The sequence below is a fragment of the Culex pipiens genome, chromosome 2 (genome assembly GCF_016801865.2).
Source record: "Culex pipiens pallens isolate TS chromosome 2, TS_CPP_V2, whole genome shotgun sequence".
In the NCBI taxonomy this organism is placed as follows: domain Eukaryota; kingdom Metazoa; phylum Arthropoda; class Insecta; order Diptera; family Culicidae; genus Culex; species Culex pipiens.
Window position 1 is genome coordinate 198,495,720 of NC_068938.1, and position 25,142 is coordinate 198,520,861.

At 39.6% G+C, this 25,142-nt stretch overlaps 3 protein-coding genes across 5 annotated transcripts in view; all 3 read right to left on the minus strand.

Moving 5' to 3' along the window:
• Positions 1 to 25,142, minus strand: part of LOC120412718 (sine oculis-binding protein homolog B) — an 87,027-nt gene that overhangs the window by 26,370 nt on the left and 35,515 nt on the right. Inside the window, exons 2-3 of one of the 3 annotated variants that reach the window (XM_039573305.2) lie at positions 6,029 to 6,405; positions 4,543 to 5,969 (exon numbers count right to left, since the gene is read on the minus strand). The exons of 1 other annotated variant lie outside the window; for it this stretch is intronic. In XM_039573305.2, the coding sequence (XP_039429239.1) occupies positions 4,601 to 5,969; positions 6,029 to 6,405 (1,746 nt within the window). In that variant the 3' untranslated portion in view covers positions 4,543 to 4,600. Of the gene's footprint in view, positions 1 to 4,542; positions 5,970 to 6,028; positions 6,406 to 10,012; positions 10,103 to 25,142 lie in introns of those variants that run through there. One more of the 3 variants, XM_039573304.2, reaches the window with a different exon arrangement.
• On the minus strand, positions 10,388 to 10,809 carry LOC120412720 (protamine-like). Its single transcript, XM_039573307.1, has one exon. The coding sequence runs from the start codon at positions 10,706 to 10,708 to the stop codon at positions 10,403 to 10,405; it is 306 nt and encodes a 101-aa protein (XP_039429241.1). The 5' UTR covers positions 10,709 to 10,809; the 3' UTR covers positions 10,388 to 10,402.
• On the minus strand, positions 11,697 to 13,648 carry LOC120412719 (uncharacterized). The gene is made up of 2 exons (XM_039573306.2): positions 13,227 to 13,648; positions 11,697 to 13,161 (listed from the first exon to the last, which is right to left on the minus strand). The coding sequence occupies exons 1-2, from the start codon at positions 13,529 to 13,531 to the stop codon at positions 11,787 to 11,789; spliced, it is 1,680 nt and encodes a 559-aa protein (XP_039429240.1). The 5' UTR covers positions 13,532 to 13,648; the 3' UTR covers positions 11,697 to 11,786.

A 25,142-nucleotide genomic window follows, 5' to 3' on the forward strand; every position in this document is an offset into this window, starting at 1 on the left:
GAATTTTTGAATTTTTGAATTTTTGAATCATACACAAGAGCAGACATACAAAAATCTCCGAAACACGCATTCAAAACTTTGCCCCCGGCTTGCCGGTACTTGTCGGGTATCAGAAAATGAGTACCCGACAGGTACCGACACATATTTTTCTTCTACAGATGAACTTGAGATCAAATTTGATACCTGCTTTGCTACGCGCGGTGGGAGACTCGGGGGCAAACTCGAGAGCAAATTTGGTGGGAATCAAATCGGGTAGCAAATGGTTTAACTTTCGACATTTTCGAAAAATGAAATTCTTTGAAATTTTCAATAGGATTAAAAAGTTTAATAAACTTTTAGCATTTCTAGGCATGAATCAACACATAATTATTGATTTTGAAGGTAAACGATAGCCTAAAATCATAAAAAACCCATATTTGGCCCTCGCGGTGGGCTTGTCTCGGGGGCAAATTTGTTACCCTAGCGGTGGGGATGACGGAGTTTTTTCAAGGTGGCAAATTTGATCTCGGTATTCATGAGCCGGGTGCAAATTTGATTTGCACCCCAGCGCTGGAGATGCCCTTATTAACTTTGACCTGTAAAGTTTTAAGAAAATTGGGCGTTTTCATCAGATCTCAAAACCAAAAAAAAATCAACTAATTTATAGCTCTACGATAAAACGGTATCCCCCCTCGAAATCGGCACCGTTTCATTTAAATTTTGGCGGGTCGCCTTTTGCTCTGGTCGCGGGGATCGCGCTTTTAATTTCAATCGATAAGGTCAGCCCGATTGTAAGTGATATTTTACGCGATATCTCACCCCGTCCCCTTAAGAAGGGGAAAGGGTGATTTATTGCTCGGGACCGGCCACCGCTTGTCAGAGTTATAACCGTGTGATTGAGCAGCTATAGTGTGTCGCACAATCAAGATTTTGTAAGCCCGCTTGTGCGGATAGGCTCAAGTTACACGATTTGTGTAAACCTTTTCGAGCACCTGAATAAGTAACAATCAAAATAGATATTTGATTTATTTTTATTTTGCTTTTCCTTTCTAGCACTGAAATGGGTGCTGAAAAGTTGAACTTTTCAGCACTTTTCAATATTGTTTTGAGTTGAACGGTGAATTGACTAAATACATGAGCGTTTTGAAATCCATCCAAAGGATGTTTTTTTTCGGAATTTCAAAAAAATATCCAAAACTTATGTTTTTCAATACTCGTCGTATCTATCAAACCTCGCAACTTGATGCATTAACTACTTTTTTAGAGATGTTTTTGTTAATTATAGCTTATCTATTTTTTACCAAGGACTACCAATTACCGGTAAGTCTTTCATCAAATTTGATTAAGGGGCTACATACATGTAAATCGTCAAAAATGTCAGAGGTTGGTATGAGCACTCACTTGAACTTTTTTTAAATCTTTTTGCAGGGCATTAACATATACATCTTCATCTATTAACAAAATAAATATGAAGACACTTCGACTTACCATTGCCAAACGGGTGGCACGATATCTCAACACTACATTGACCAATTGGCTCAAAATTTTGGTGAAGACTCGTTGAACCGGTTCTGTGTGCATGACGAAGGCCGATTTTCAAAAACTTAATTTTTGTAAAAGATACAAATATTTTCATGTTTTTGAATTAAAAATCGTCTGTTTTTGATTTTTGTATTTTTTTTTAAAAAGCATAATTTCAAAATCGGACTCTTGGGACTCTTGGTCTTGGGAGTCTTCACCCAAAATTTCAGCCAATTTGGTCGATCCCATCTCGAGATATCGTGGCACCCGTAAATCAACTCGGTGTTTAGAGAACAACGTTTACGAATTTTGACAGTTCGCTTTGCGCATCGCAAAATTGTGAACTTAAATCGTATCTTACGCAGTTCAGTCACGAAATATCTTCATGAAACTTTCAGGAGTGATTGAAAATCATATTTTTGTGTATTTAGTGAATATTCTGAAATATGAAATTTTGTGATTTTTTTCATGTTTGTAACCCCTTAAGAGCGAGTCCACGAGCAAAGTATACCCATCTCGCATCGACCTCACCAATCTGCCTGAAATTTTTAGGGGTTGTTTGTACATATAAAACTAGCATCTGGCCAAAATATGAGCACTCTAGGTCAACGAGAAGTGGGACAAATCGGGACACAAATTTTAAAGGTTCAAAAACGTCAAAAATCTTAAAAAGGCTATAACTTAGGCAAAATTCAATTAAATTTCAAAATTCAAAATGCATCTGAAAGGGCTCAAAAAATGCAACAAAATGCTGGGTAGAGCATCCCAATTGATTAAATCTAAAGGGAGTTATTGGCATTTTAGTGAAAAAATAGCATAATTTTCAAACTCAAATAAAAAAGTGTTCCATCCAGATATCAACTCGGTTCGACCTGCAGCTTGTAGGGGACATCTGGGACTACCATCTGAGACTAAGAACGTTTTGGGTAAGGCAGTTTAACATATTAAATAGACACTTTTACTTTTAGTGATTTTTTTAGTTTTCAGGCAGATTGGTGAGGTCCAAACGACGTCCCATACAAAGGGGTATGCCCTGTTCGTGGACTCGCTCTAAATTACCTATTTGGGGAAAAGAAATAGATTTTAAACAAATTAGCATTTTAATAATATAATTTAGAACTTTTTCGAAAAATTTAGAATTTTTACTGGGAAATTAACTTAAAAACAAATATTAATACCTAATTCATACACAAAAAACTAAAATAATTAGTTTATCTCAGTTTTTTTTTCAAATTATCACACATGATTTGAAAAAAAACTGCGGCTTCAAAATAGGTACTCGGACAAAAATTGACGGGTTTTTAATAAAAAAATTTTCACAAAAACAAAATTTTCCAAAATCTGTGTTTATTTTTATTTTTGTACCTCAGCAACCAGAGGTCCAATCTTCAATGTCTCCTAAACAATTTTATAGCAAATTTCCTGAACTTTTCAAAAAAAAATCGAATTTTTCCCAAAATCACTGCTTTTTCTAAAATTTATAACTCGCCGGCAGAATTTTTGACCTTTTTTTTGTAGGGTTGTGACCACTACAACCATCACTTTGATGTGTTGCGGAATACCCATTTTATTATAGACCAGGATGTTAGGAACTTAGGGAATTAGGAATATAGGCAATAAGGAAATTAGGAAATAATGAAATAAAGAAATTAGGAAATTTGGAAGATAGGAAATTGAAAAATTTAGAAAATTAAGAAATTAGGATGTAAGGAAATAAGGAAACCAGAAAATTATGAAATTAGGAAGTAAGGAAAAATGGTAATAAGTAAATTAAGAAATTAGGATGTAAGGAAATTAGGAAGTATAGTAATTAGGAAATTAGAAAATTAAGAAATTAGGAAATTTGGTAAAAAGAAATTAAGAAATTAGGAAATTTGGAAATAAGGAAGTTAGGAAATTTGGAAATTATAAAATAAGGCTGGTACAAATGTTCAAAAGTTTTTCTTAACTTTTTTAATTCTTAAATTTTTTAATTCTTAAATTCTAACAGGTTTTCAATTTTTAATTTTTTGAGCTATTGAATTTTTAAATTCTTTGATCTCGACTTCTATAATATTTTTTTTAACCCTAATTTTTTTTTAATTTCCGAAATAAAGATTTAAAAAATGGCTGGAATTTCCTTCATATTTTTTGTTATTTGAAATACCTGAAATATATGTTTTTCCATATTTTCGATTTTTTTAAATCATTTGTACTGTCGAATATCAGATTACAGTAGTTGTTCGGTAACTGGGCTGATAACGTAGCCCAGTCACCGAATGTTGCTCGTTAACTGGGCTGAACAAAAAATAACGAGGGGACCACCGATGAATAATATTTTCCAGATGAAATATAAAAGTAAAAGTTACTCAAATTTATTTACAATTCTTGCTTTTCATATTTCTTTAATCGTAACTTGAAATTAAACAAAAGTTTGGAAAAGGTTTTTTTATTTATTGAAAATGATTTTTGCATCCATCAAACCCTCGGTCATTTTGGTTTGTTTTGGTTTGTTGACGTTTGTCTGCTTTTTAAGTGGGCTACTGCCCAGTTATCGAGCGCCCAGTTAAAAAGCAGCCCAGTTAAACAACGCCCAGGTACCGAACAACTACTGTATTACTGATTTTTTCAGTAAGAAAATAGATATTTGTATAATTATTGTCAAGTTTATTTTCACTCCAGTTTATTTCAATTCGATCCCGCCAGCGTGGATAAATCAGACTGGTCATGATCGTCACTTGGATGTGACCGTCGGTTGATACACACGAAGTTGACACGAAAGAATGCCGCACTCAGCACTCAAACAGCCGGGCGACACGATGGCACATGCTCTTTCTCTCATTTCCTTTCTCTTGTGTTCTCTTTTGTGTGATGACAGCAATCATTTGAATGCGGTCAAGGGCCAAGTGATTGGCATTTCGGTAGATTTTCAACATCTAAGAAGGTGGAATTTTGCTGTTGAAGGCGACCAAATACGGAACAATAAGACAAAAATAACCGTTAGCTATCGAGATGGACCATTTCTTTTGAATAAAGAAAAGTTTAACAAATGTATTTTTAAAGGTGTAACACCATACTTTTATTTGCTTTCAAAGCTCAAAACTTAACCTACGCTGCAATCTTAAATGATCCCCGCCGCCAGCACCCTCATCCGATCCCTCGCGTCCGTCTCACAGCAGGTCACCTTAATCAGCAGCATGTGAAACAGCTTCACCATCCCGCCCAAGTTCACCTCCGGATAAAGGGCCGCGTATCGTTGAATAAACTGCTGCGCCGCGTTCAACATGGCCACATCATCCGCCTGGTCACAGACGCGCTTCAGTTCGCGGTTAGCGTCCGCCGGCAGTTGCCTTCCGGGCGGACACCAGTCGGACCCTTTCTTGCCGAGGACACACACGACGCAGCGACAGTCGAAGGTTAGCGGCAGGTTCGGGATGTCCCACCAGGTTGGACCGTAGGAAGAGGTCAGTTGTTCGCCTTTTCGGACTGGGCGAAGGACGACGGTTACGATGCGGCTGGCGCGGGGGATGATGAGTACGTTCGGGTCGCAGGAATGGTTGAAGACGGTGGCGATCGGGGAGAGGAAGCTGATGACGCGGTTTTGGAGGTCGGCGAGGGTGTCCTTCATGAGGAAGAAGACGACGCGGGTGTAGTTTAGGAGACATTGGAGCATGAAGCCTTGGTAGGTCTTGCCGACGACCAGGGATTGGACGAGGGGGTGCTTCATGAAGACGGCGTAGTGCAGGGCGGCGCACATCCGGTAGTGGTGCTCGATGTTGGCTTTTGGGAGTCGGAACTTGACCTTGTGCATGGTTTTGAACTCTTCCAGCGGGTCGTATTGGGTGTAATCCAGGTCGAAGGGGTTTCCGCCGGAGTTGAACGTGTCCCAGCAGGACTTCATCATGAGCTGCAGGTTGTCGCCGAACAGGGTCAACCCGTAGAAGAACAATCTTGAGGTAATGATTGAGGTGTTGAACGAGGCGTTCCTCAGCCGCTCCATGATGCCACACTCGAACCGGTGCGTGAACCGATGGTCCATCTCCAGACACTTTTCGCTGCAGTACATGCAAGAAACGCAGTTCGGGCACGGAATCAAACTTTTCCTAAACGACGCCGTACAGTAACTACACACCGAATACCGCAGTCCGTGCTCAACGGCCATCAGCATCGGCTTCTCGTCCAGTATTACGTCCTCCGTGTTAAAGTCCCGCTCCGCAACCAACCCCCTCCCAAACTCCGGATAGTACTTCATCGCGATCCCCTTCGCCACAAACGGCAACTTTGCGTTGACCTCCACGTTCAGCCCGATGCGCGAACTCGGCGGCACCTGGCCGGCGATCTTCGACTGACCCGCGATGATCTTCTCGCGACTGTTGATCTCACGCTGCAGCAGCTGCGACCGCAACTCCTCCGGAAAGTTGTGCTTCCGCGCCAGCATGATGTTGTACAGCGCAAACTCGTACTCGCCCTGGTCAAAGTACACGGCTGACCTGTGAAACGAAAAAAAATCTCAAAAACTCTACTTTCGAGGCAGAATTAACTTCCTTACCGATTCGCATAACCCATCCCCAAATGCTCCGAGTTGAACTCCGCGTGGCAGATGCTCTCGTTGTACTTTTCCAGCGCTTCGTCGTACTTCTTCTCCAGGAACAGTCGATTTCCGGCCTCCCGGATCGCCACCGCCGTGCGGTTGCTCTTTTTAACCTCCAGCACCTCGAGCAGGGCGTCGTGCTGCAGCACAAAGTCCCGGTACACGGTAATGTCCGCGTTGGGAACGCCCTTGGCGAGGAACTTTTCGAGCAGAACGGTGTGCAGCTTTGGCGGGGGTGACGGCTTTACTCCACTTGGGCCCGGTTGAGGGGCTGTGGACGTGGAGGGAGTTGGTGCCGACGTTGATAGGTTCATAGTGGTGGCCGGTAGAGAGGGCTGGAAATGGGGGGTTTTGATTGGTTTGGAAGCATGTTTAATTTGAAATGTTGATTGAAACAAACAAGAAATTACATGCTAATCCTTTCCGGATCCCGAAAAATTTATCTATCACTCAATCAATCGTCCAACCTAGCTCAACAAAACAACTCTGCGGTAAATTTTACACGCTATGTCTGGCCGCTGTAACGATGTAATTTTTTAATTATTTTTTCTTGGACCCTATGGCAATACTTTGAACACTTTGGACCAGCTACGGGACAAAGCTGGTCGTCCATCCTAGTATCCAGTATCCTGAAATACAGATCTTGGAGTCTACCACCGTAACAACATAATTCTACCAAGTTGTCAGACCAAAGAGGTTTCCAACATCAAGGATCACTGACCAGTCTGCATGGAATTACCAGGATTACTGAAATATGTCACGGATTACTTTTAATTTTCCAGAATTACCTAGAATCTACAGAAACACTTTAAACTACTTTAAAAATTTATTTGGATTTTGTCATCGTTTCTTCATTTTGTGTTGCTAGATTTGCCTTATAAACAATTACCAGTAATGACCAGAACTTTTAGAAAACAGTTCGGTGTTTGGAATTACTGAAAAATTCTGGATTTACACAAATTACTGTAGGATTACTTTATAACTCTGGAATTACCGATTTACTTGCTCAAAAGTCGAGTGATTCCGACTAAGGTTCCATTCTAGCAAGGTGCTGGATACTCTGTACATGAAAATAAAAATCAAAATCAAACCATCCACATTAACGACCCCCGGGTCTTTTGTGGTCCTTATTGCAAGTTTCTGCTCGAACCTAGGAGTCCGAAGGCTTGAATGGGGAGAGCACCCAAACCTCTTTCTACTCCAAGGAATCTCCACCCCAGTGTTTGAACTGACGACCTTTGGATTGCGAGTCCAACCGCCGCCAGCGATTCCACCGGAGTAGGTTTGGTTTGGTGTGTTGTTTGTACTTATGGCATGGAGACGACTCCTACACCTGGAATGACTTAACGGCCTGACAACCAAGACCGGGACCGACATTTTACTTCCTCATCCGATGGAAGGTTGCCGCAGATGGGAATCGAACCCAGAATCATCCGCTTACAAAGCGGACAGCGTAACCATTCGGCTACGCACTGCCACATAATAAGTACATGAAAATAAGTGTAAATGTATTAAAAACGAAGTTTTATCGAAATTTTTATATTTTTTATGAATGTTATATTTTTAAAGGTTATTTTAATTATTAATTATTATCATAAAATTTCCATTAACTACTAGAGAACAAACGAAATGGTATGGAACCGCTGGAGCTTGGTAGATAAGTATTCAAGGTAACCCAAGAAATAATTTTCAGTTTAAAAACGTTACTTAATCCACCTTAAGGTGGTTGGTGCCTTCCTCACATTCATGTTGTATTTTAGGTTAAATTTACAAATTTAAGAGTATTTTTTATTCTTTTTTTATTTTTTTCATTTAATTTTTTTATTATTATTGTTTTTACCAGAACAGCAATTTTCAATTCTTTTTTTACCAACTCTCCAAAATAAAGGAGAATAGGGGAGGGGGGCTGTAATTGAATTTAAAAGTGCTGATATGCTAACATTAGGTGCACGATGGAAATGCAAGCTGTCCCCCTAGTCTTAGTAAACAATGTCTTTTGAATTGTATATTTCAGTTATAGTTCGTGTAAATCTTTGTCGAGACAAAATGATGTATTCAGCAACATAATTAATACAGACTTTTTCCAGAAGAGACGCAGACACTGCTTAAGCAATGTGGCAACCGGGCGATACGCATGCTGCGCGACTCTCGCGCGTAAGAAAAAAGATCCGGCCTTTGAGGTTATGCAAAAATCACCCTTTTTTACAGCTACAAAAAAACTTTTTCGTGGCATAACTTTAAAAGTACTTCACTAAACAGAATAAAATTTAATAGGGTCTTAGGGGACCCTAAAACGAACAGAATAAGGCGGATCCGGCCAAAATCGGTTCAGCCAGTTCTGAGATAATCGTGTGGAAAAAAAATCATGTCTACACACATCCCCACAGACATTTGTTCAGATTTTGATTCTGATTCGTTAGGTATACGTGAAGGTTTATCTAGGAGGTGTATTTAAGAAGTTCATTTTTCGAGTGATTTTATAGCCTTGCCTCAGTGAGGTGAGGAAGGCAAAAATAGTTAACTAGAGTTATGAAAAAAAGAGTTATGAAAACATAGATCGATAGGATTTTTTGAATATTTGCAAAGTGTCATGTTTGTCTCAATGAAAAAAAGTTTTTCTTACACTTGGAACAGGGATAATTAATTTCTAGGTTACAAGTTTTAAGTGTTATTTAAACCGAACTCAAAAATATCTTCAGATTTATTCGTTTTATTAGGGAAACAAGTAACTTTGCAAAATGTATGATAATGTATTTTGTACTATAAAATTAATTTTAGTTGCAGCAAAAAATACTTTTTTAGGAAAAATACTAATGAATTTTTACCCAATTATGAAATTTTCAGTAAATTATTTACCCTTTAAAAATAAAAAAAACAAGAAAAAAAATTATCGATTAAAAGTTGGATAAAAAAGTATTTCAGAAAACCGGGAAATCATGTAAATTGCAAGCAAATTTTTTTTAACAGAGATTTTTTCCAATAAAAAAAAAAGTTTCAAAAAAAAATTCCTTGTTAACTTTAAAAAAAATCTAGTTGTCTTTCATTTTTTATTTATTTTTTGGGTTATTTTATTTTACATTTTTTTTACTTTGAATGATTGAATTATTCAATTTTAAAATATTTAAATCTTGGTGTTTGTTCGCATTTAGTCCATAATTTACAAAAAAAGTTAAGTTTGGTGTGTATGTTTGACGGTTCCGTTGCCCTAACTTTTCGACTCTTTTTTTAAATAATCAATTAGTGCTTCGATTTTAATCTGGTTTTTGAGGCAAAAATAAAACAAAAACATTGTTATTTAACCGCAAATTTTAAAATAGGGGTTTTTTTTAATTTTTGTTTCTACTTTTAAAAATTTCTTGATTTTTTAAATACTTTTTATTTTATTTTTTTTATTTGAGGTTAAATTACTTTAAAAAATAAATATTGTATCATAAAAGGCTGCATTAAAAAGACAAATCGTTTATTTGTTATTTTTGTCTCAAAAACCAAGTTGAAATCGAAGCACTTATCGATTTATATTAAAAAAAGCCGAAAAGTTCGGAAACGAAGCCGTCAAAGATACACAATGATTTTCATATTGATTTTTTATTTAGAAAGAATATTTTTTTGAAAGAATAAAATTTTTGAAAATTTTAGAGATTTAAATTTTTGAATTTTATTATTTTTAATTTCATGCATAACATTTTTTTAATAACTTTCAAAGAAATTTGCGCGTGATATGTGGAAGGTCGGTCCTTTGCAAGGAACAACGAAAAACAACAAACGCAACTTTTACATCCGAGAGGTAAAAAGTTTGTAAAAGTTTGCAAAGAAATTAAAAAGAGAAGTTTTTCGATAAGCCCTGTATTCCCCTATAAATTAATGTAAACAACAACGATAAAATAACTGTAATGCCGGCTAGCTTGTTGATCAACATGGTGGTGTGAATTTCGTTTCACTTACTACGTATGCCACATAAAACTATTACAAATCACAAAACCTGGTTTAACTTCATCAAAATATACACTTTTTAAGGACAATTCCACAAGAAATCAATTAAAATTTCGAAAACTTAGCACAACACCAAAACTCGCAGATTCCAGCTGATTTTGTGACAGTTCAGCTTCAAAACAAAACAAACGAGCTCGCAGCGCCTCTAGCGGAATTGACGACGCTATCTGAATGTGAATCGTTTGTCGAGTGAAAATAAGACACGGAGAGAAATAATATCCTCAAAAATGCTTCATTGAATGTCGAAAAAAAATTCCTTTAAAAAAATTAATAGACTTTTTTTTCCACCATCTCATAATTTATTTCATAAATAATTTATCGCCTCCATACCCAAAAAAAAAATCATCTCCCAGAACTCTTCCGCGTTCTGCTTGACATTCCAGATCTCCGGCGGGACGCCATCCTGGCCGCAGGTCGACACGGCCGCCGGCGCAGGGGATGATAGAACGACTCCCGGATGTACGGAAGCCGCTGCTCCTCCGTCAGCCGGCCCCACGCCTGCGCCCCCTGACGGATCACTTCGACGGGCCGGAGGCCACAGTGGGAGCGCCGGAAATCACGCAGAAAGTTGATGTACGGGTTCCGGGAGCGCCGACCGGGGTTGCAGGAACGGCCACCGGAACGTTTCGAGTCTCGCTGGGAGTCCATAATTTGCAGACAAGTTCGGTGTGTAGTATGTTTGACGGTTCCGTTTCCGAACTCTTCGACGCTATCTTAAAAAATCAACGAGTGCTTCGATTTGGAAATGGGTTAAAGATTTTTTCCAGACATTTTTATTTTGTTCTTATCAGAGGATCGAAAGTGCTCTCAAAATTATTAATAAAAGACAAGTTAGGGAGCGTTCTTTTATTACGTAACGCGAAAAATCGGACTTTTAGACCCCCTCCCCCCCCCTCGTAACAAAATTTCCATACAAATTTTAAAAATTTTGTATGGAGCGTAACACGGCCTCCGACCCCCCCCTCCCCCCCTACTGCGTTACGTAATAAAAGAACGCTCCCTTAGCCAAGATTTTGAAAACTGTTACCCTAGATTGAACAAAGTAGACACCAAATTAAAATTTTGACAGATCTCAAAACTGGTCTTCTACTTCACAAGCAGAAGGTTAAGGGATCAAACCCGGTCAGCAACCTAAAAAAATAACTCTTCTATTTCATCGGTAGAGTTAAGGATCTGTCCATCTCATAATTTCGTCTCGTCGGATGCATTCCGACCATCATGACGACATAACCTAGAGCCAACCCAGCTGCAAAATGCAAATTAAATGATATTTTAGCTGTGTGCAGCTCACATCCCACTGTCGTTGTTCTAGCACGCGTGAGATATATTTATTACCGTAAGTCCGACTTTGCATAACGGATAGAGTTTCACAGATTCGGTGTTCGGAGTCGTAATTTTCGCGCCGATCAAGCGAGTAAACCAGCTTCGATTAAATTGATTAGGTTTCACGCTTCGGAGTTTTTTCCAAGCTCTGCGTAAATTTCAGCGTTTTCAGGCTCGCCCGAGTGGACAAGTTCAGGCAGCAAGTAAGACTTGAGTGTGTCACCTGAGACTTGGTCCATCCGATCAGATGACCAGTGGCAACGGTCATGAGCGGATTGACTCTTTGCTGATTGGGTTGTGAAGAAAAATCAGATTGATTTTAGAAGTTTATTTTGCAAGAGAATTCAGTTTTTGCATTTTAATTCAAGTTCAGAGTTAATTTTCTCGAAGAAGAGTTCGTTCCTCACTGCTCAACGTAGGCAGCCTGCAGCTGGGCACGGTTCAGCGCTCCCCGCTCGGCGTGAATCGCCTTGGTCAGCAGCAGCCGGTAGTGCTCCAAGATCTGGCCTACTTGAACCGCCGGATGAACGTGGCCGTTCCGCTTGATAAACTGCTGCAGCGCTTTCAGCTTGTCCGCATCGCCGATGTCGTCGCTGCTCAACACCTGAGTCGCCACGGCAAAATCTTTGGCCGTCTCCGGAGGCGGTTTACGGTGCAGCTGGGCACGCCACACCCGGCCACGTGGCCCATCGTCACAGGCGGCGCAGCTACAGCTCATTCCTGGGGGGCGCGGTTCCGGGTCGGAACTCCACCAGGTTGGTCCGAACGACTCGACGAAGGGTTGGCCGGCAGCAACCGGGCGTAGCAGCACCATCTTCATGCGGCCGGATTCGTAGGCCGTGTGCGCGTTCGGATCGCACGTGTGGATGTTGGCGGGGATAGCCGGGAAGATCCAGGAAATGATGCGCCCGAGGTAGTCGCGGTTGTTTGAGAGCAGAGTGGTAGCCAGGCGAGCGAGCTTGTTCAGGGTTTGGATCGTAAAGTTCCGGCGGCCAGCCGTGACCGGAACCATCAGTGGATTCGCTTGGAACACCAAGAAGTAACCGTAAGAAATCAGCTTTTCCTCCATGTAGCCGTTAAACTCTCCGACCTCGTCGCGACGAGGCTCCGTGTTGTACAGAATTCTGAACAGCTCACGTCGGTCCAGGTTGCTGTAATCCAACTCGAACCGGTTCAGCTCCGCGCCCTCGTTTGCCTCGCAGAACCGCTTCAGTTCGGTCAAGTCGTCATCAAACAGGGAAAGACCGTAGAAAAACAGACGCGGAGTGCTCAGCACATTGAAGTTGGAGAAATTGCGCAGCTTCGTGGCCACCGGACATTCGAACCGATGCCACAGCTTCCAGCTCTTCTTCCGACACTCCTCGCCGCAGTACATAAAGAAGACGCAGCCCGGGCAAGGAATCAAGCTGTTGCTGAACTTGACCCCGCAGTGGCTGCAGTTTTCGTAGCACAGGTTGAAGTCGATCGCCGTCAGCAGCGGTTCCGCATCCATAATCACGTCCCCCGGATTGAAATCCTTCTCGGCGACCAGGATTCGCCGGTCATCAACCTTTATTCCCTTGGCCAGGAAGGGAATCTTCGGATTCGTGTCCACATTGATGTCCATCCGCGGACTTGGAACCGTGCCCTTCGAACGGCCAGCGGCAATCTGCTGCTTGCAGTTCAACTCCCTGACCCGCAGCTTCGGCATCAACTTCTCCGGATAACCATGCTTCTTGGCCAGATCGATGTTGTACAGTGCAAACTCGTACTCGCCCTGCTCGTAGTAAACCGCCGACCTTCAAAATAAAAAACATACATCAAAACCTAACCTCAACCACACACGTCTCGCCTTCCGCCCTACCGATTCCCGTATCCCGTGGCCAGCTGGTCCGTCCCCTTCTCCGCGAAGCAGATGCTCCGGTTGTACCACACCAAAGCTTCCTCGTACTTCCCGTCCAGGTAGAGCCGGTTGCCGGTGTTGCGGAAGCGGGCCGCGTCGGCGTCGCACTTGCCTTGTTCCGGCACAAGCAGCACGGCCCGACGCGCGTCCATAAAGTTCTGGTACAGCGAAAAGTCGGCCCGGATGGCCCCCCGCTCGAGGAGCATCTCCTGCAGCAGATCGATGGCACCGGCCGCCAGGGGTGACGGAAGCAGGTTCGGATTCATGGTTCGGGGGCGTTTATGACTGTTCCGGCACGACGGACTAGAAGTTTCGACTGGTTGTTTGGGTTCTTCTCCGAGGATCTGATTTTCGCGCCAAAAAATTTTCTGTCGTTTAATGCACTGTTGTGGGGAACCAATTATTTTTTGACTTTACACATTTTTTGTTAACTGAAGTGCGATTTTACACGCAAAACCGACATTAGTCTTAAAAGACTAAAAATTAGCCTTTATCGAACCTAACCGTGTTAACTCTTTTATGACTAATGATGGATTAGTCTTAAAAAGACTAGTCTCGTTTTAGTATGAAAAAGGCTAAATTTTAGGCCTGTTTTCTCCTTCAAAAAGACTAAATTTTAGTCTTTTTCGAGAAATGAACGATACCAGAGCGATACAAATTTAGGCGTAATCCAAGATGGCAGAACTTGATAAAGCCTAATTTTTAGGCCCAAAAAGACGTATTTATAGAATAAAATGCCTAATTTCTAGACTTTTCTGGAAATGCGAGGGAATCAAAGCGACCGAATATTGGGCAAAATCCAAGATGGCGGACTTTCATTAGGCCTTATTTTTAGGCCTAAAAAGATTAATTTATAGGCTTAAAATGTTGAAAGTAACAGTGTTCACCTTTATGCCTCCTCCTTGGCTCGCCGTTTCTGCACCAACCTTCAGTTGAGTTGCCTCGGCGTTTACCGCCCAAAACGTTTTCCCGCCCAAAACGTTGTCGCGTGCGGTTCGATATTTTCTCGCAGAATAAAACGTTCTTTTGTAAAAGTTAAACGCGAGTGTTTTTCCTTTCGCCGATTCTCGTCTCGTCGCGGTAATCCGCTGTGCACTCCGGACAAAAGTCCGTCATAAAAGACTAATGTTTAGGCTTAGGGAGCAGCCGTTGCTGACTGGTTAAGGTGTTCGCTTTGTAAGCGAATGGTTCTGGGTTCGATTCCCATCTGCTCCCAACGAGAAAGTTAAGAACACATTAATTTGAAATGATGAATATGAACGAAAAATCAAAGTCGCTCAAGGCGGGGTTCAATCCTCCGTCCTTTGGATTGGTAAGCAAAAATGCTAACCACTAGGCCATGACGACTTGGTGAGCGTGGACTGGAATTAGGAATACTGTTACAGAGAGCGAGTTGTGGCGCTATAACCACAGCAAATAGTGTCCAGGGCATTCGTGGAAATACAATGTCCCATCCCAGAGGGTCCCGGAGTACCAAACCTTCTTAGCATGGTGCTCCCAACGAATACAACCAAATCTCGAAGCGTATGGTGCTGTGTCCCCACGCTTCTTCCTCCCCTGTCGATTCAGAATTGTGTTGTTGTTCGAACACTCAGTGCTCAAACTCAACCCAATTACGAGTCATCTCTGCGATAAGGCTTTACGCAGAAGGCCTGGCCGCTTAAACACTTGTGATGTTTCAATGCATTCTAATGCAATGGCGCACTACAAATGTTAATAAATGACAAGAAGAGTGCTAGGCGTCATCTAACCTAAGGCACTCTCCAGGATCCCTTCGAAAGATTGGCTGCGCTAGGGTCTGATTAGATTAGATTAGATTAATAGACTAATGTTTAGGCTTTTTTCTGGAAATGCGATTTTAGAATTTTATAATTTTAGAATTTTTAACAGAATGCAACCATGGCGGAACGAGAAGAGCGCGATCGCGCCTGGTTAAAGGCGGCTTGTGAAGCGGATTGATTTTGACCATTTTTACACCAATTAATCGCCAATATATTCAACCAGCAATGTACACAACTGCAATTCGACACTTACAATTCAAATTATAATTACCTCCGAGAGAGGCTGCTAAAATATAAAACCCTTACAAGGCGCTGTCAGTCCTGGGACAAAACCTGAACCTAAATAGCGGAAATTTAAGCCGATTCCAACAAACTGAAAATAACAACTGAAACCTTCTCTACCACACTCTGTCACCCATTCACACCAAAATGCCGGCGCAGAAAAAAAAGTGTCCATAAAAAAAGGGAGAATTGCTAATTGAAATATGATACAGTGCAAATAAACTTGCACAACGTCTCAGCGTAGCAGTCGAAACAAACTTTTTTTTTGAAACTGCAGAAAATGTGCCACAAACCAAAAAAAGAGACACAAAAAGTAACACTGGCCAGAAAACGGCACATGGGAGTGCATCAGCTTTTATTTACTTTTCCTTTGCGAAATTGAAACCCCCGGGCCTGTTTTGTAATGCGCGCGCGCGTTTTCCTTAGCCGGCGTCGCGACGCAGGCTTCTTTGGACCGCGCACTGCGCTTTGTCGGCTCGAATTATGGCGAATTTGTTGCACTTCGGTGCTTGTCGGCAGTATACACTCAAAATCAGAAGTACCCCTCAAAAAGGGTTCTATCTACCCTTTATCTGTCATCACAAGGAAAACAAACCCTTTTTGAGGGTTACTTTCACCCTTTTTTCAGGTTTACCGATAGTCACCCTTTTCAAAAGGGTAACGACGTATAAACTTGAAAAAAAAGGGTGGAAGTAATCCTCAAAAAGGGTTTGTTTTCCTTGTGTTGACAGATAAAGGGTAGATAGAACCCTTTTGAGGGGTACTTCTGATTTTGAGTGTAGAGCTTTATGACGTTTCGCGTACGCACACTAGCGCACCATTTGATTTTGCTGGCCGGACAAAATTTAACCTCAATCTTTTTCGTGTACGTACACACAATACATGTGCACGTAGAAACCCCTATTGAAAATCCAGAGTTGCCTCATAAGATCGAATTTTTTATCAGATTCATTCAAAAATATTGCATAAAAATCCAAATTGTGTAGTTTCAAAGTTCCTAATTTTTTGATTTCTATGTTCCTCAATTTTTATTTTTTAACTCTTAAATTTTCAAAATTCTTGAATTTTTAAACTCTTGAATTATTTTTTTTTAATTTTAGAATTTTTCAAATTATTAAATGATAAATTCCTTAATTTTCGAACTAAACTAAAAATCTAACATTAAAGAATTCAAATATATGTTATAGAAACAATACATCCCGCACCTGACTGCTCAAAATACCTGTTAACCGAAGATTAATTATATAAAATTTTAGTATCCAAAAGTTTCCAGAGACTTCGGATAAACAAAACATTAAAAAATCTTATTTTTTAAAGTGAAACTTAAATTCAATGATTCAAAGTAAGTGTAATCAATCTTAGGACAAATTTTTATAATTTTCAAATTTATTCAATTTTAAAAATTTCAATTTGTATGAAATTTTTTCCATCGACTCCTGATGTCCAGCCCAAGTAACATTTCAAGCTGTCGCAACCGCTATAAAACCTACCAGCCAAAACCAACATTAAAACCTCTTAGTCGTAACCGCCTCCCCAGAACCCCGATAAACCTCTTTAAAACCCAAAAGGACCTCCGCAAAAGGTTGTCACGGCCTATTTATAAAACCTACATAGGAGTTCAAGGCTTTATCATTGAATCCTAACAACCTACTCAAAGCCATGATAAAACCTTTGTCAGGACTTATGAAAAAATGACATTTCATACGTCTTCAAACGTCTTAAGCCACAGGTTTTTTTTCTGGCAAAAATAAGGGTTCGTGCTGCCATATGATATGGTGGAGATGTTTTGCAAAAATGGCGTTGATGAAATAATATGTATTGAAGGTAATTACACGCAGAAATTTTTTTGTAGAATCAGCCTGTACGAGGTTTGATTCAACAAAATTTTTGTTGAATATAATCAACGCCGATTCTGCGTTGAAACAAACCTTGATTTTCTCAATTCCACAAAAATCTTTTGTTGTTTTGAAAAAGTTGCTTTGACGTTTAGCGTTGATTAAACAAAAATCTTGATTTTCAAATCAACAAAACGTTTTGTTGATTCAAATATGCCTTATTTTTCTGCGTGTATAATAATTTGAATGATTATTTCTCGCAGGTGGTGGCTTAATTTCACCTGTGGTTTAAATTGTATCGATAAATGTGGGGGAGATAGCTTCATCAAAAATAATTATTTTGTCATCACAAGTTTTAATAAAGAAAAATGCAATTTTTAGAAAATAAAATTTCAACATATTTTTGAACTTCGATGGTTATACTGGTTGTGTAAAAAAGCATAAATGTGTGTTTTCTTCGAATGTTAATCAAATTTATTGCTTTTTCTATTTTTTCTACCAAGATGGCGGTCAATCACATTCAATTAGATCACGCGTTTAGCGCCATATTTATGCATTGCTATTTGGCCGCGTTAAATTTCTTTTTTAGGAGCATATGATTTTGAGTAGAGGTGGGCAAAAAAAGAGCGAGCCGCTCAAAGAGCTGGTTCACTAAAAAGAGCGAACGAACCATGGCTCACAAAAAAAGAACCGCGGTTCTTTTTTAAACTCCGCCCTTTGAAATAACCGTTCCAAGATGGAATGATTTTTTAACTTGTCATAAATATAATTTATTGAATTTCGAACAAATTGAAGCATTAAATTTGTTTTTTGAACTGAAAATGAAATTCCAAATTGAAAAAAATATTGCTGATAAAAATTAAACCCAATATAGCATTGTCGCCAAACACTACTTAAAATTTTTCAAACTAATTTTCAGTTTCCTACTTTTCTTCCAAAAGTAAATGATTTTCTAAACAAAATGAGAAAAACTTTTCATTGTACAACTGCTCGTACATTAAAGTTTTACCCGAATAAAAAATTTGAGCATTTAAAATTGCTTAGCTTGTAAAATATTGGCTAAAATCTACTAAATAACTGAGAGATTTTGGAAAAATAAATTCTCTTGCCCGATTAAACTTAAGCTTTTTGCATGCCTAATGGTACTTGACAGCTTGGTTTTAAAGAACATGCAATAGAACCGTTTGGCATGACATTGCCATCTATTTTCAAGACACTCTTAAAATTTTCATAAAACCTTATTGAAAGCCAATTGGCATAAAACAGGGGTGCTCAAAGTTTTTGGAGGCCGGGCCAAATTTGAAGCTCAAATGAGCTTGCGGGCCAAATTTTCAAAAAAGGTTTTATAAAAATAAATTGCGCTATTTTAATTCAAAAGATTTAATTTCTGTTATTTAAAAAAGTCAATTCAAAATAATAGAAACCACAAAATAACGGTTTTCTATCGGTATTGTTTATTTTATTGTTTCAGGTATTTGAAAAAAAAAGTTTTTAGCCGAAATTTAAAAAAAAAAAAGTTTTCTTTTTATGTATCGAAAATGGTTACATTACATGTTGAACAATTCTTCTAACGGCGTAATTATATCTATAAGTAAAGTGTGGCTAATGAAAAATCTTTGAGAGACAGAATTTCAACATTTCAATGAAAAAAATTGTAAGAAAATGATATTAGCTTCCGTATAGTTAAACTGCAATCATTTAAAAAAAATAAGATTCGACAAAATAAACCAATCTAGCGAAAAAACATTTATTTATTTTATCGAAAATTCACTAAAATTCAAATTATTTTTAGTAAACCCCAACATGCTCGAATGCAAAGGAATGCATATTTAATAAATTTCAGCTGATTGCATTTAAGTTTAATTTTTTAAAGTTTTTTGAAAATATTTTTTTGCTCCGAAAGCTTTGTAAAATATTTGCAACAAACTTGATCGTCCGTTTGTCTGCCTGAATCAGTTGGTAGTGAATCAGATTCGTTATCTACGTTCGAATCCTGAAGTGCAATGTAAATTTGAGGGTTAGTTCATAAAAGGGTCATTATGGCTTGCAAATTAATAAAGAAAACTTATATTTTTGCAACCATTACAGAATTCTAAGTCAAACTTGAACGTTTTTTTTAATATTTCCAAAAATGTTTGATGAACATTTTGACGATATTTACTAGTTCCACTTACATTGAAACGTGTGAAATTGTTTTAATTATAAAATTTTTTGAACAAATTATTTGTATCCTAAAGTGGGGATCACAATATAAATAATAGGTTTTTTTAATTAACAAAAAATAAAAAAAGCATATAAAAGTTTAAAATAAACCTTATTTTTGAAAAAGTATAAAATCACTTTACAAGTGGTCTACGGGCCATTTTAAATGATCATTCAAAATGGGTCCGCGGGCCACAAAATATCACCTCGCGGGCCACGTTTGGCCCGCGGGCCATACTTTGGTCACCCCTGGCATAAAACCTTCTTAGAACCTTTAAATCAGCCCATGCTAATTGGTTGTTGTGGATGCCAACACCTCACCCAGTCGGCCTGGGTTCGATCCCAGAAGGTCCCGGTGGCAAATTTTGATACGAGATTTGTCTGATCACGCCTTCCGTCGGACAGGGAAGTAAATGTTGGTCCCGGTCTAACCTAGAGGTTAGGTCGTTAGCTCAGTCCAGGAGTAGGACTCGTCTCCCTGGGTCCTGCCTCGGTGGAGTCGCTGGTAGGTGTCGCAGATAGGGCGGGCAATGATGGTAGAATTTGAAGAATGCGTAAATGAGCACAAAATGTTGCAGAGATATTGCCTGTGACCATTCGAAATGTTAGTGCCGCAATTCGAATGTCTCTTGATTCTCCGTTAGACAACGAAGATGCACATGAAGCGAGAGCAACCTCGTGTGCAATGAAATGAGCCTGCTCCGCGGGTGCAACTGTATAAGTGTGAGCGCGTCGTCTGGGTAGATTGAAGTGTGCGCAACGCGCACGTTGGTAGAGGAAAGAGAGAGAGCGAAAACGAACGTAGACGCGGATGTGTCGTGAGAGTGTAGCTGATGAACTTCGGGATGAACTCGCGCGGCGTGGTTGAGGGAAATTGAGAGAGTTACGCGTGTGTTTGTTCGCTTGTGGACCGATTGTGTCGGGACTGGCCTTCGGGTTTCGGGATTCAGAAGAGTTCTTCAGTCTGGCGTTTAATCCTGAAGCGAGCGGTTGAGTTTTATGTGGTGGGTGGTGGGACCATAAAACGAAACGAAGGTTCGCTCCCGCGTGTGGCAAAATGTAGCCAGAGTTACGACAATGGCGCAGTCTGTAGGTTTATTAAATAAAGTGAGTAATTTCTCCGATAATGTTTGTTTTGATGGTCCCACAAGAAGTGATTGAAGTAATTGTAAAAGTAGTGTTGTGAAATGTGTTGATGAGCAGTTTCCTGAAATTCAGCAGGTGTTTTCTACTCCTTGGACAGATGAAGAAAGCCGGTAAGTTTTCGTGACTTTTCAAAGGTGTTTTGAACGAGACGCCATGTTTAATCGCATCAATGTGTGTGGCCCGCAAAGTATGTTGGGTTCGAGACATGTGAGAGTTGGGTCGACAAACCGCAGTGATTGTGCGCAATCCTGACCAATGTCGGGCCGATGTTGATCAGACATCGTGCCGAAGGAATTAATTTTGTCAGGTGAAAGTTGAGTCGACGAGACATCCTAAGGGTGACCACTTCTGCCCAATTTCGGCCCGATGATGATTAGATATCACGCAGAAATTATTTTTTTGTCTGATTCGGTGTTTTATGGCGTGATTTGTTGAAATAGTTATTTTTTATAGGATTTGTTTATAAAAACAAAAATGGAAATTGTCGAATGATTGGTCAAGCAATACTGGAAGCGGTAGCACTTCAAACAATATTTTAAATGTTCTGATTCTGATTGGAACGGTATATTGAAATGCGCTGAAATATTGAGTTGACGTTGAATGGTTGGAGAGCTGTCAAGTTTATTTGATTTGTGGTTATGCAATTCGGCTACATGTTGTGGTCGAAATCAATTCGATGTCGTTTGTTTTGGAGCTGACATTAAAAGGATCGTTCCGTGATGAAATTTGAGAGTGAGTCAAAAAATGGAATACGCTAGACTTATATAAAAAAATATTACAGGCAACATGAAATGGTGATAACTGTTGATTGGACACTAAAAAGGTAAACATGAAAGTTAATACAAGAAATAAATTAAACAATGTGTGACTTAGATGAAAATTTGTTTGACAAGCGTTGCTAGTTTGCCGGTAAATTTGTGAGACGAGCGTTGCTCGTTGGCCACTAAGAAAAATGTGTGACGAGCGTCTCTTGTATCTTGAGACGAGCGTTGCTCGTTGGCCACTGAAATTTGTGAGACGAGCGTTGCTCGTTGGCCACTATAAAAAAAATGTGTTACGAGCGTTACCCGTTGGACACTAGACCAAAATCACGTGAGACGAGCGTTGCTCGTTGGCCACTGAGGAAGAATTTGTGAGACGAGCGTTGCTCGTTGGCCAATAAGAAGGACTTTTGTGAGACGAGCGTTGCTCGTTGGCCACTGAGGGAGAATTTGTGAGACGAGCGTTGCTCGTTGGCCACTAGGACACAATTTCGTGAGACGAGCGTGCTCGTTGCCCACTGTTGTGAGACGAGCGTTGCTCGTTGGCCACTGAAAGTGAAATGTGTGAGATGAGCGTTGCTCGTTGGCCACAAAGACACAATTTCGTGAGACGAGCGTTGCTCGTTGGCCACTAAGGTGGATACATTGTGAGATGAGCGTTGCTCGATGGCCACTAAGGATGAATTTGTGAGACGAGCGTTGCTCGTTGACCGCTTAGAGGGACAATTGTGAGACGAGCGTTACTCGTTGGACACTGAGAGTAAAATTTGTGAGACGAGCGTTGCTCGTTGGCCACTAAGGAGGATACATTGTGAGATGAGCGTTGCTCGATGACCGCTAGAAAAAATCGTGAGACGAGCGTTGTTCGTTGGCCACTGAGGCGAAAATTCTCGAGACGAGTTTTGCTTGGTGGGCATTAACACGAGCCACCATGCCAGGATCTTTGTGTAACTAGCATTTTACGGTTACGGAAAGAAACATATTTGGTAGAAGAAATGCTACGTTTGAAACAAGGATAGATATTTAGGAAAAGACAAGACTTAATAAAAGGTAGCTTGTACCTCTATACGACTTTTGTTGGAACCGTTGGTTGAATTCTAAGGAATTAAAATAATGATTGCGAGCGAAAAATCGTTGGGTTTGAGAATTTCAATCAGTTTTGAGCAAAGATTTAAGAAACGATAGCCTGAAACCCTACACGACTTACGTTGGAGCTTTTGATTGTATTCTAGGGAGAATATAAGATGTTGATTTGAGCGAGAAAATTGTTGGGTTTGAGAATTTCAATCAGTTTTGAGCAAAGATTTAAGAAACGATAGCCTGAAACCCTACGCGACTTACGTTGGAGCTTTTGATTGTATTCTAGGGAGAATTTGAAATGTTGATTTGAGCGAGATAAATCGGTGGGTTTGAGAACTTCAATCAGTTTTTAGCAAAGATTTAAGTAACCGTACAGGCTACTTACGTTGGAGCTTTTGAATGTATTCTAGGGAGAATTTAAAAGTGCGAGCGAAAAATCGTTGGGTTTGAGAATTCCAATCTGTTTTGAGCAAAGATTTAAGAAACGGTAGCCTGAAACCCTACACGACTTACGTTGGAGCTTTTGATTGTATTCTAGGGAGAAATTAAAATGTTGATTTGAGCGAGATAAATTGGTGGGTTTGAGAAATTCAATCAGTTTTGAGCAAAGATTTAAGCAACCGTACAGGCTACTTACGTTGGAGCTTTTGAATGTATTCTAGGGAGAATTTAAAATGTTGATTCGAGCGAGAAAAATCGTTGGGTTTGAGAATTTCAATCAGTTTTGAGCAAAGATTTAAGAAACGGTAGCCTGAAACCCTACACGTTGGAGCTTTTGATTGTATTCTAGGGAGAATTTAAAATGTTGATTTGAGCGAGAAAAATCGTTGGGTTTGAGAAATTCAATCAGTTTTGAGCAAAGATTTAAGAAACGGTAGCCTGAAACCCTACACGACTTACGTTGGAGCTTTTGATTGTATTCTAGGGAGAATTTAAAATGTTGATTTGAGCTAGAAAAATCGGTGGGTTTGAGAATTTCAATCAGTTTTGAGCAAAGATTTAAGAAATGGTAGCCTGAAACCCTACACGACTTACGTTGGAGCTTTTGATTGTTTTCTAGGGGGAATATAAGATGTTGATTTGAGCTAGAAAAATCGTTGGGTTTGAGAATTTCAATCAGTTTTGAGCAAAGATTTAAGAAACGGTAGCCTGAAACCCTACACGACTTACGTTGGAGCTTTTGATTGTATTCTAGGGAGAATTTAAAATGTTGATTTGAGCTAGAAAAATCGGTGGGTTTGAGAATTTCAATCAGTTTTGAGCAAAGATTTAAGAAATGGTAGCCTGAAACCCTACACGACTTACGTTGGAGCTTTTGATTGTATTCTAGGGAGAATTTAAAATGTTGATTTGAGCTAGAAAAATTCGTGGGTTTGAGAATTTCAATCAGTTTAGAGCAAAGATTCAAGAAATGGTAGCCTGAAACCCTACACGACTTACGTTGGAGCTTTTGATTGTATTCTAGGGAGAATTTAAAATATTGATTTGAGCTAGAAAAATCGGTTGGTTTGAGAATTTAAATCAGTTTTGACCAAAGATTTAAGAAATGGTAGCCTGAAACCCTACACGACTTACGTTGGAGCTTTTGATTGTTTTCTAGGGGGAATATAAGATGTTGATTTGAGCTAGAAAAATCGTTGGATTTGAGAATTTCAATCAGTTTTGAGCTGAGATATAAGAAACGGTAGCCTGAAACCCTACACGACTTACGTTGGAGCTTTTGATTGTATTCCAGGGAGAATTTAAAATGTTGATTTGAGCTTGAAAAATCGGTGGGTTTGAGAAATTCAATCAGTTTTGAGCAAAGATTTAAGAAACGGTAGCCTGAAAACCTACACGACTTACGTTGGAGCTTTTGATTGTATTCCAGGGAGAATTTAAAATGTTGATTTGAGCTAGAAAAAAAATCGATGGGTTTGAGAATTTAAATCAGTTTTGAGCAAAGATTTAAGAAACGGTAGCCTGAAACCCTACACGACTTACGTTGGAGCTTTTGATTGTATTCCAGGGAGAATTTAAAATGTTGATTTGAGCTAGAAAAATCGTTGGATTTGAGAATTTCAATCAGTTTTGAGCTGAGATATAAGAAACGGTAGCCTGAAACCCTACACGACTTACGTTGGAGCTTTTGATTGTTTTCTAGGGGGAATATAAGATGTTGATTTGAGCTAGAAAAATCGTTGGATTTAAGAATTTCAATCAGTTTTGAGCTGAGATTTAAGAAACGGTAGCCTGAAACCCTACACGACTTACGTTGGAGCTTTTAATTGTATTCCAGGGAGAATTTATAATGTTGATTTGAGCTAGAAAAAATCGATGGGTTTGAGAAATTCAATCAGTTTTGAGCAAAGATTTAAGAAACGGTAGCCTGAAACCCTACACGACTTACGTTGGAGCTTTTGATTGTATTCCAGGGAGAATTTAAAATGTTGATTTGAGCTTGAAAAATCGGTGGGTTTGAGAAATTCAATCAGTTTTGAGCAAAGATTTAAGAAACGGTAGCCTGAAAACCTACACGACTTACGTTGGAGCTTTTGATTGTATTCCAGGGAGAATTTAAAATGTTGATTTGAGCTAGAAAAAAAATCGATGGGTTTGAGAATTTAAATCAGTTTTGAGCAAAGATTTAAGAAACGGTAGCCTGAAACCCTACACGACTTACGTTGGAGCTTTTGATTGTATTCCAGGGAGAATTTAAAATGTTGATTTGAGCTAGAAAAAATCGATGGGTTTGAGAAATTCAATCAGTTTTGAGCAAAGATTTAAGAAACGGTAGCCTGAAACCCTACA

What these genes read in the sequence shown, in the direction of transcription:
- LOC120412720 (XM_039573307.1), bottom strand. Translation starts at nt 10,708, where the DNA reads ATGGACTCCCAGCGAGACTCGAAACGTTCCGGTGGCCGTTCCTGCAAC.
- LOC120412719 (XM_039573306.2), bottom strand. Translation starts at nt 13,531, where the DNA reads ATGAATCCGAACCTGCTTCCGTCACCCCTGGCGGCCGGTGCCATCGAT. An exon ending in GCCACGGGATACGGGAATCG is followed by an intron (nt 13,162 to 13,226) that starts GTAGGGCGGAAG and finishes TTTATTTTGAAG; the next exon opens with GTCGGCGGTTTACTACGAGC.